This window comes from Dermacentor silvarum, chromosome 8, assembly GCF_013339745.2.
Source record: "Dermacentor silvarum isolate Dsil-2018 chromosome 8, BIME_Dsil_1.4, whole genome shotgun sequence".
Classification (NCBI taxonomy): domain Eukaryota; kingdom Metazoa; phylum Arthropoda; class Arachnida; order Ixodida; family Ixodidae; genus Dermacentor; species Dermacentor silvarum.
In genome coordinates, this window is record NC_051161.1 from 55,166,808 (window position 1) to 55,178,549 (window position 11,742).

Genomic DNA, 11,742 nt, shown 5'->3' on the forward strand with positions numbered 1-11,742 from the left:
GTAACCAGGATGTGTATGATTCCTGACCAAGTTGACCAGACATATCGCGATCGTTATGAGACCGCACCGCTCCTACATAGAACGCATTACCACTTACGGCTCGTACGTTTTCCCGATCCAGCTGCAATAAACTTCTCGATGCGCTGGATAACGAGCCACGTAACAGCCAACGCGCTCCATGCCTTCTTGCTTGTCACGCATGCGGTGTTGGAAACACGTGGAAGAATGCCGAAATGCAAGTGCAAATTTTGCTGAATAGCTTGGAAAAGAGTTCGCGTTCCCACAAACAAACCTTGGAATAAAAAAAAATGCAGAATCTCCTTTCTATCTGCGACGCCCCCTGACCGCACTCCCCTTCCGTCCCACTTTGGTGTCCGTGGAATCTGGTCACATTATTCATGACGTCATGACAATCCCAGCAATGTGTGCGGCTGCTATACGCGAGCGCAGTCACAAGAACCGCCGGCAACACTTTTCCTTATGGGCAGTGTCACCATGTCTCGTCTTCTGCTTCGCCACGTCAGCAAATTTTGCTTTGTTATGACGTCACGATAACGTCGATGACGTAGGTCCGGTGTTTCGAGACCAACTTTAGTACGAAATTAAAACATCCTATAAGTCCCTACCGGAGATTCATACTTTCCAAGTGAAATCCTTTTACATACGAAAAGGGCGAGGTAGAGTTTCCAAAAATAGGTGGTGTCCAAAGCATAGCGTCTATGACGTCTTTATGGCTCCACAGTCGCTTCCGGCACGTGCAGTTAGCAAGAGCATAGCCTTCGGGATCTGTTTCTGTTACTCAGAGGAACCACCCATGTGGCGTGGCCTTGGACACCATCTATTCGAAGATTCTAGTCAGTACTCCTTTAACAGCGAGACGCACAGGAAGAAACGCCCCAAGTATTTCTTCGTTGCATCTGCACGTACAACTTTGTTTCTTTTCCTCATTTATATGCTTGCCCTGCGACATTAATCGAGTCGGCTATAAAATGGTTCTGTTGAGCGAACTTCAGAAGGGATCCATTGTGTGTACCATAAACAACATTCTTTAATCTAGTGGCCAAACCTCCATTGGCCGCAGTTTTCATGACGAATGCACTGGAGGGCGGTGCGTTGACCTGCAACATTAAAATATACCACTTGGGTCTTGCTTAGTTTGGATATGAGCGTGTACATGTCGCTCATTCATTCTGCAGGCAGCACAATCAAGTAAATATGGAGTGTGAGACATTTTAGTGCAGTAGTTCTGTCCTTTTCTCAACACGTACATTTCCCATTGTTTCCATCGCGTTTCTTACGCTAAAATGCAGCCCATTCGAAAGCGATCGCAGTTTCATTGTTTTCGGGGATATTATGCCAAACAGAAGGGAACGCGATATTGCCCTGCGATTAAGGTTATTCCCGCCTTATCAATCGCAAATATGCGCTCACACACGAGCGTAGTATTTCCGTGGTAACGTGTGAACATAATTTTTATCTTTTGCTTTTCTTTATGCGCTAGAGCGCTCGATGTGGAGCATATATGACAGCGACCTATACCCCGTTCATTTTAGGCCCGCCTACTAAGATTCGCACGGAGCCAAGTGATTTCATGTTGTCTCATAAATAAGTCCACAAGTACTTAATAATTTATTTAATTTTCTCTCTTTGAAATCCATTTATCACTTTCATTTTTCCAAAACATAACTGCCAAGTATACCCCGAAGCCATTATTTACGTATCGTGTCTACACTCGCCTGTGACATTTACGAGGCACATTTCAAAAACAAAGCTCTGATTAATGTCATGGTCAAGCGCTGGGAAAAAAAAAAGTAAAACCGAAACAACGAAAACGAAAAGAAAGATTTTGACCAAAAGGCGCACTCTTTTCTTGCTCGCGAATCAACCTGCAATCGCGCCACAACGTTCTCGGTCGGTCCTTCAATACTTCCGAACGCCCAAGGTCCTTCGAAGCGGCTTCCGAATGCTCCTTGGAAACATTACTCTGAGCTCTCGTTCAGATATGACAAACTAGTCCTGCCGCGCGCGCACGCTCTTTTACTGTGGAACTCGCCGCCTGCGCCTCACGAAGCTGCCCGCGATGGTAGTGACTGATAATCGACTGCCCCGCTTGCGTTCAGTCGCCATCCATCACGCACGCCGTCGCTGTGCGGAGGCCAGCAGCGCGCGGAAAGCTGCCGCGGCAGCGTCGGGAGCCGTGAGAAACAGCGACCGAGCCACCGTAAATGGACTCGTCGGGAGCACGCCATTATATCGTTCGGCGTGCTCTAGAGGGCGCTCGCTGCCGATGCGCTACACGCTCGGCTACAGAGGGCGATTCTGCTCGGAGCGGCGGCGAACAATGCTCTTCCCAGCACATCGTTGCCGATCTGTCACGCGGACAGGTGTCCTAGCGCGCCGTTTATCGCTCATTTTTTTTTTTTCACACGTCCCTTTTGACACACACAGAGAGAAAGAGAGAATTACTGTGGTTATACAAGGCCATCTACCGAATTTTTGAAGAGAGGCGTGAGACAGCTGTTCGTCACCGTTCACTCCCGCATGCGGACGGGTTTCGAGAGGCATGCAGAGTGTTTCGCTCGCGAAATGCCCTGAATTGCCGCTTGTTTCATGACGCACGTAGGACAACTTATGGGTATGCAACCGGGCTGGAAATGTAAATTCGTCGCATTGCAGCAAAGGCAGCTGGAGCTCGTACTGACGTAGCTCGACGGCATATACGTGCGGTCTTGCAGCCACGAATTTTATATCGGGCACAATTTCAACGGCTGACTTTGGCGCAGTTGGCACAGTTGGAGACGATTAATCGCGATGCTATGCGCACAATCAGAGCGCTACCCCGCATTACTACCATACCAACCTTACAGGAACATGCCCTGCTCAACACAATTGCAGAGCTAATTTTGCAACGTGAAAAAGCACGTGAAATTAAAAAAAAAGCAACTTGTTCCGGCTGCCGCAGCTGCGTTGCATGCTCATTTTCAACGCGGCTCTCGGATTGACAATCAGCCCTATCCAATGCCTCCCTGGGAATTCACCAGCATCACAACCAATAAGCCAACGATGTTACGACGCAGCGATACAACAGGTATTATTAACGAACACAATATCATCGATGCATCATGCGCTAACACCTGCAAAGTCTGTATGGATGCTGCTATTCTCCCAGACGGCGGGAGGACATCATTCCTCAGTACTACGCATAATTTCATCAGCGGCCACCAGCGCTATTTGTCTACGAAAGCCAGCGCTCTAGTAATGGAACTTCAAGCCATCCACGACGCTGTGCAAGATGCGACATCTAAGCTGCCTACCATCAAGCAACTAGATATCTTCACTGATGCTTTAGCGGCTATTCAGGAACTCAAGAAGGTTGACAAGGCGATGGAAATTTGCGAGACAATACACACTATGAATAGTAAAACAGCTACTTGCGTCAAGGTACACTGAATTCAAGGCCATGCAGCGAACCCTCACAACATTACTGCTGACCAGCAGGCACACTGCCCTTCTAATCCAGATCTTCTGTCTATTCTCCTCCCACCTCAGCCCCTTAACTCGCTCCGAGTACGTAAAAATTTTCGCCGGCAGGACACACGCGAGCGTGTTTCTGCTCCCTCCCCCTTCACCTTACTAGGGCGGTAGAAGTTTTGCTTAGGAGGCTTCGGGCCGCAGTGGTCCTTACACCGGCTGTGATCTCAAGGCGGAACAGGTCGCATTTACCACTGGGTCCTACGTGTCTATACTGCTCTGTCCCTGTGATGGAAGCAGATGCATACCACCTAATATAGACATGTACTGGTTTACAATCGGAACGCTCGCGTCTCCTACTGCAAGCCGGCCTCAGCTACAGTGTGACAACCAGCTATGACCGCTGGATATATGATAACAGATTCCACAAAACACTGCTTCTACTCATACAGAGCACAGGCCTCACAGCACACATATAATACACATCAACAATATGCCTTAACGGCAAGTCTTTATCGCAATAAAAAAAATTAAATTTGTGCCAACTAATTCTCACTGACGATGTGCGGTGTGTGGCCGTCCAATATGTGTTCAGTTCTGGACAACCAGCACCTGCGATGAGCCGCCGTCAAGTGCACGCAAGGACTCAGTGGCCGGCAACCCTGACGGCACCCTATATATCTCATCGAAAGAGGCCTCAGCTTGTACACTGAAAAGCGCCCGTTGCTTGACTTGCGCGCATAACCATGTCGTCTAGCCCATTTCTATCGGCCGTGAAGCTAGTTACGTTAAGATCACAAGTTCAGTTTCCTCCTCTATTGTTCCTGTGGCGAAAAATTTCCCTTCGAGTACAGAAGCGGTACACGTGTGTCATCCATGATAGAAGTGCACACATCAGAGCGCTATTTTTGGTACTCCAACGTTACACTCTGCCGGTGTTATGAAATACATGCAAGACCAACCTTCGACACTGGAGAGTATGCAGGGTCAAGTGCTACGTACCTTTAGACGGGCTTTCTGGTTGCGCCGCAAGATCAGTAACAGTTGCCATTAACAGAAACCGTTCGAGTCCAAACGGAAGTAGCTGTAGACTGTCTCAGAGGTCGAACTCACCACTTTTCAACACTTCCTCATCGTCAGTTGGCTTCCCTGCCGGCACATAGAGCCCGAGCCACATTCTCGCGACTCGTCAACCCTGACCAAGACTGCACACAATCAAATTTTATGCTGCATGTAAAACATTCACCTCCCCTGTGGTGCTTTAGTCTCAAACGTACGGTCAATTCGATCATTTTCAGAAATATTATGCGCATGCGCGAAAACTGCATTTTACAACCAAAGGTGCTTATCTGGACGTTCCGCCATTTTATAAGAAACGGAATGAGTCGTCGTAGATATAGGCGCTGACGCGCTTTTTTTTTTCTTTTTACCTTGAGACAGCATAAGCGACTACAGGCCGCGCTATCGCTATCTCGTGAAACGCAAGTGACTCAGCCCAACTCAGCTGGCCGAGAAGCGGTCAAATGTCACCGATAGCGAAATCGGGGATATGCCTTGTTTTCCAACCAAATTTTGTAGTTCGGTCATTGCACAGTAGAGGGTGCGCAGAATTGCGCAAGTCGTCAATTCCTGGCTACCTAGCTCCAGGTAGCGTCGTTAAGGTTATACGACGCTACCTGAAGCCACTGACCTCGCGGTTAGAGTGTCTGACATACGGAGACCGCATATACATTTATACCGGCGGCTTGACTTTTCGTTTCAGCTCAGCAGCAGCTGTTGTTCAGCCCAGCGAAACGGGTCGCAATTAAATTCGAAGTTTCACACAAAGCAACATGACAGAACTTGTAGCCGTTCACGCTGCACTGAACTACGTTACCGATCAACTGATGCTCGCGGAAATGTGTCTTGTTTTCTTCTTATGAAGCAGTTTTCAGAAACTCCAATCTGCTTTAGGGCACAGAGCATACGAGTAGCTGTTGAGCTTGTAGTACTGTTATGCACCTTCCTATGTGCGCGCAGTGCTCAACTTCTTTTTTTGCCTCTTTATACAACATCTTCAACAAATTAGATCAACACATTTAAGAAATCTGTTGATCTAACGGGTTGCTGCGTTGCTTATACCTCTGCATCGCAGAGCACCTGTGTATCGCATTGTTTAGCAGTTGCACGCTGTGGTCGCCTCAGTTTTCTGATAGTATCACAGTTAAATCACTGTTAAATTCGTCCCATTGGAGAAAGTTGCAACACCTCTTTAGGAACTTCTTTTCTAGCACGACCGGTCTTTAAAACGCAAATAATAATAATAATAATAATAATAATAATAATAATAATAATAATAATAATAATAATAATAATAATAATAAACAGAGCCCTTGCTCAAAGAAAGTACTTGCAGAAAATGTTTATAAAATGTCAGTTGCTTGTAATAGGAATCAGGCGCTTGTGCTGCAAATCCCGTAGAAAGGCAGCCGTAACTTGCCAATTACTATTAATGAGTACATTTCGAGACCTGTAAGAAATTCCATCGCTGTCACATTAAAGACAAAGAAAGAACCATTCTTAAAGGTGGTGTCGTAACTAAAACCTTTAGCCGTACTCTATATTATTTCCTTGCCAATATGTTATTTACTTAAAGCTGAACCACGGGCCGCTGCATTAGCGCATATATGAATCCATTTATCGTTATTAGGAACACAACTCATGTTGAATGCAGACTAGGAACATGCACCTAGCCTGCATGTCCTTTACTGTCACTTTACTGTTGTATACGTCCTACATTGCCACCTTACTGAACCGCAATGCAGGCGGTGATCCGTAAGATGCGCCTGACGTGCAAGTGCCACGGCGTGTCCGGGTCGTGCTCACTGGTGACTTGCTGGAAGCAGCTGGCGCCCTTCCGCGAGGTGGGCGACCACCTCAAGGACAAGTACGACAGCGCCACCGAGGTCAAGCTAAACCGACGCGGCAAGCTGCAGGTGCGCCACCGCAAATTCAACGTGCCCACGCTCGAGGACCTCGTGTACCTGCACGAGTCGCCGGACTACTGCGTCTACAACGAGACGCTCGGTGAGTGCGGTCTGTCGTTACGGACCATTGACCGTTGGCCAACCAGTGCAGTATAAGTACCGACTACAAGTTGTGCCATGTTAAATGGTTTGCGACATAATACCGCTTTCCCCCTTTCTACCGGCAATCACATTATACTGGCAAACTGTTGCGCCCAGTGTCCAGGCAAATGTAACTGCTATGCGGAGTCTTCTAATTTCACGGCCCCATGAGCAGGTAAACGTTATTTTGTCAAACTGGATGGCGTGTAAACAATGGTTTGTACGTTGAATGCGGTGGTCGATGCTCACTGTGTGCAATGGGAAAACCCAATATTGAAATTTATTATTGTGTGAATGTTTGTCTAACTGTGTTTCCTAAACCGTTAATAAATGTTACGCTCAAGCCCAGTGTCAATTTTCCGACAACGAAGACTAGTACAAACGCTGGCTCCCAGATCAGCTTCAGCTCTTGATCACCTCCTAAATGCATAAATTAAGTAGGAAGTGAGGCCGCCGAATCTGTGCTATTTAGCTGCTCACAAAATACTGTCAATAACAATTTCGTTTAGATTAGTTTTAGCTGAATTGTTTCCAGCCTCGCCGTTGACTTTCGTCACTTAAGTGCTGATTTGGGGTCGCTTAGAGAGATGAGCCTTCTCTCTTACGTCATAGCTTTGTTCAGACACTGTGAATTCATACTTCGCAAATACAACGTGATCATCATCAACAACAATGTTTATGCAGGATCCCTGGGCACCATGGGACGGCGATGCAACAAGACCTCGTCATTCACAGACGGCTGCGGTCTCATGTGTTGTGGCCGGGGTTACAACAGCCACAAGCTAAAGCTGCGCGAACGATGCAAGTGCAAGTTCCATTGGTGCTGCTACGTGGAGTGCAAGACCTGCGTCAGCGTCATCGACGCGCAGACCTGCAAATAGCGGGCTGCCCGGCCACCTCTGGCATGAATTTTCCCGTTGAGAGTGAACCAGTGACACCGAGCAACTCAAACATTTCTGTGCGGGGCTGACTCACTGTCACCGAAGTATAGTGAACTGTCACCGAGGGACCGAAGCATTTCTGTAACGCTAGCAGACACGAGGGCCGCAACAAGTTGCATACAACCTCTATTTTTGCTCGCTGTTAACATAAGTACACCTGGTGAGGCGCATCAGACCAAAGCGGGTTTATATGTGAAAGTCATTTTGTAGCTCTAGTGAAGGCGTCTTTCTACACGGAAGCGGAACTTTCCGAGGGCTGCTTCCTTTTATGGAAAGCTGCGTGTTTTAAGGATATAAGCAGAAGAATTGCACGTCTTTTGCTAGCTTTCTCCCGTGAGATTGGATTGCTTTGTTCTGCTCTGTTCTGCGAGATCGAATCGACTCTGTTCTTGTTAGCGTCGCTCAGGCAGACAAATCGGCGGTCAAGCTTGTGAGGTTAGACCTACTAGAATCAACACCGAAACCGCGACTACCTTCGCCAGCAAGTGGAAATTGCAAACTTGTGACTCTTACTACTTAAGAAAGGAAGTTTTGGGAGCGGAAAGAAAATGCGGACAAGCAGTCTTTATCTCGTTATGGTTCTGCTGGAGAAATGAATAGTGTCAATGAGACTATTTGCTCTTGTGGCGTGTGGCCTTGCGTCAACGACCGATAACGTTGGTTTATCGACGTAGCGAATCACGAGCTGATGGATCGAACCCAGGAAACAACGCTGCGAAGATGTCGAAGAAGGCTTCAACTGCACGTGCAGCTCGTGAAGCTATCCCTGCGCAAGGTGTGTCTTCTGTACTGCGACCACTCAAAGTGTCGTGCTAGGACTCGCACGAGTGAATCGAAGCCATTGTTCGCCAAGACTTCACCTCTTCCCGCGTCACTATGTCGCGTTTTTTGCTCCCGCTTCTTCTTCAGATTCTTCTGGCTAGAAGTTGAGCGCATTGGTTTTCATCGTGTCCATGTGCCGTTCCTGTGTAAATGTGCTTCTGTTTCTCACTGCTGAAAAAAAAAGAGGCCCCCGATTCATCCAATATATTCCTGTAGATTATTTATTGTGTTTTAAACTTGCACTACGCGCATTGTGTAACGTTTGTGCTGATGTTTGTATTTTGTAGCTATAAAGTACTACAGTGTACTTTTTTGTTTCATATGTGCTCCCGATCATGTCAAAATATTTACTACGGACACAATACATCTTGAAAAGTTGATTCATGATGCATCTTTTTTATTGATATACCCGCTTGCCCATATGAAAGCGCCAGTGATGTTTTATAACGTCTACTCGCACTCTTGACAGGTTATAAAAACTCGAGAACAGTCGTCGTATATACAGCAGTTCAAATTTTCTGCAAACACTGGACCAAGGATCCATATACGAATATGCGCGAGTCCAACTAGTCATGAGACATGTGTCTCTGACTTCTTTAAAATGTTTTAAAAAGTGGTTAAGAGCTGTACTGCGCACGAGTCTTAACAGTCAGGGGGCAATGTCGAAGAGTCACTCTAAACGTCAAGTGAAACAAAAAGCGACTTAATATTCAAATTTCCGTCATCTACAACATTGTATTGCTATGTTGAGATCACAAAGTCATTTGGAGCTTGCTGAAGATTGTTGATAGCTATTTGCCATGACAAAGAAAAGCTTTGGATTACTTGATCTGACTACACTGCTCAGCTAGCGATGCTCACACATTTGATTACATATATCTTGGGTAAAGAGCAATCACTAATAGCCGGCAGCTTCAGTTTTTTCTTTCTGGATAGAAATATTCGGGTTGGCCAGCATTCGGCAACCAACGTGTGTAGTTTGTGTACAGATAAAGATAAATATTTTGCAGGAGTGTTTGAACAGTTTGATGCAGTCGGGAAGGCTAGTGTTACTTTTCGCTTGGCGCAATAACCGTATACGCCCCCGCCCCCATAAAGTAAAAAAGAAGAAAAGGAAAACAAATCACCGTAGCAGAACTTTTTAAGAATTTCGTAAGTGCTTCTTAACAACTGGTCCAGTGTCAGTATTTATTTTGTCGCAGACACCATAGGAAAGCTAAAGAGATGTGTAATGAAATCGCAGAATTTGTGCTGGTGCAGTCAACTAATAACGGTGGGCACGGATGTGCCTGCAAATGTAATTTGGTTCTTATTTCAAGAGAGTCCACACAATGCCCTTAGCAAACCATCATTCATCACAAACGACACCGATTCGCTATTGCAGAACTTACTGAATTCACTAGACGTACCAGTCATTCTCGTTTGGCAGGAAGTAATGTCAGCGACTGTTTGATCGACTTGATTTAATTTATTCACTCATTCATTCATGGGGATTAACGTCTGAAAGAAACACTGCGGTTATGAGAGACACTGTAGTCAAGGGCGCCCGTCCGGATCCATTCTGGATACCTGGGGTTCTTTAACGTGTGCGTAAATACAAGTACATGCGCTTTTTTGGCATTTCACGTCTTTTTTTCGGCAAATGCAGTCGCCGAGGACGGGGAACGAACCGGCGACCTCGTGTTCAGCGCCAGAACGATATAGCCATTGAGCCAGGTCGAGTTTTTGACGCTCCACCATTCAATCAGGACTGTTGCAATGGTGGGGCCATCCCACTTTTTTTTTTCAGTATAGGTGACATTGATCGTTACACGCTTGGATATCGATGATTCGTGTTCCATCTAGAAATAGGTAACCCAAAAGCCGAAACTAACTCCTCATCTAGATGCATTTATTTTACATGAAAACGCCTCCTGGACCTCCTTTCACCGACGATCTTGGTCCTTCTATTTAGTTGAATGACCTTTCACTGTAGTTCGGGGGGTAATGTTTCCACTTGCAGCTGATGTAGCTTTTTGACACCGCCATGAAGAAATCCATTTTATATGCTGCCTGTGAACCTGGTAAGGTGGCGTGGATCGCCCATGGTGAAGCGTGGCCTAACGTGCAGCGTATATCAAAAGTACGAACACCACCCTTTCTCCGCGGGCTATCGCAGTGGTATCTAAGTACTTTTTGATTGTCCTATAGCAAAACATTTACTACAGCACCAAAACGATCGATAATTTGAATGGAACCGTAATCCTTACACACCGTCTTACCCGCTCAATGCACCAAGGAACACAGTAAATTGTCATAATTAGTGAATAATAGCCAATATTTAACTAAACAGTATCCAGTGAAAGAAAGAAGCAATCGCATATCAAGAGCATAAATAATCAGTTGGCTACGAATAAAACCACAAATAGCTCCTTCACAATAGTTCAAACAACATTGTTTAGGTTTGACAAACAAGGTGAACCCGGCAGCGCAGCTAAGAACCCTTTCAGGAGCTCTCACAGTTACCTGGAAAGCAAGAGAGTTCGAAAAGATAGAAGAGTTCCTTCGCCCAAGCGCAAAATCTGTTGCTTTCTTCAGGGAAGTTTTGATGGTATCTTCGACGTTAAAGCACCGCTGCGATACCTGATACTGATTTCCATGGTGGCAGAAGCGTGTGCGAGCGTAATATGCACCAAGATAATTGTACCAAGAGGCCTCAGTCAAACCTTGAAACCCTGATGAGGACTTTGACAACAGCGCAGAACACAACCGAGCTACAATACATATAGCACTGGTGACACGTAGGGTATCCAATGTACTTTTGATGAATGCTGTACCAATTTCGGATGCAAGATGCTTGCGGTTATGTTACGAGCGCACGAAGTGTTCAGCTTCATGACGCATGTGCGACACTTTTAGAAGCAATTGACTATAAATGCAGAGCTAGTTTCTGAGAGCCCGGAACGGCAATTCTGTGTACTCTTCTTTCTCACCGTGAACTTCCTGCAATCGTTCCCATCTCATAATGCTTGTTTTTCCAATTTCATGTACATTTCTTATGCAACGCGTAGCACCATATTGTATTTTGTAAATAAAGTTCATGTGTATATGTATACGCCTCATAAGTGTCGCAATAGTATGCAGACATGTTATCACAGTTGATCGCATGTCTGTTTGGAAGAATTTATTTCACAGCTTTTATCGTTTGTTTCTTCACTTTCACGACAGCACTTAAGAATTGAGAAAGGGATCAGCAGAACCAGCTCAGCTAGAACCAGCTCAGCTAGGGGCTCAGCTAGAACCAGCTAGGGTGGTTCATGGGTTTGGGCCTCGGCGAGTTCCCAACCCACGGATGAGTCTGGGTTCCAGCTTTGTTGTCGCCGTTACCATTTGGTGTCCCGGAGTCGCCACCAAAGTATACT

The 11,742-nt window shown here is 46.1% G+C and overlaps 1 protein-coding gene across 1 annotated transcript in view; it reads left to right on the plus strand.

Moving 5' to 3' along the window:
* LOC119461270 (protein Wnt-5b) overlaps positions 1-11,427 on the plus strand; it is an 87,762-nt gene extending 76,335 nt beyond the window's left edge. The window contains exons 5-6 of the mRNA XM_037722502.2: positions 6,276-6,537; positions 7,263-11,427. Coding sequence (XP_037578430.1) covers positions 6,276-6,537; positions 7,263-7,459 — 459 coding nt within the window. The 3' untranslated portion in view covers positions 7,460-11,427. The remainder of the gene's footprint in view (positions 1-6,275; positions 6,538-7,262) is intronic.
* Positions 11,428-11,742: the final 315 nt, after the last annotated feature.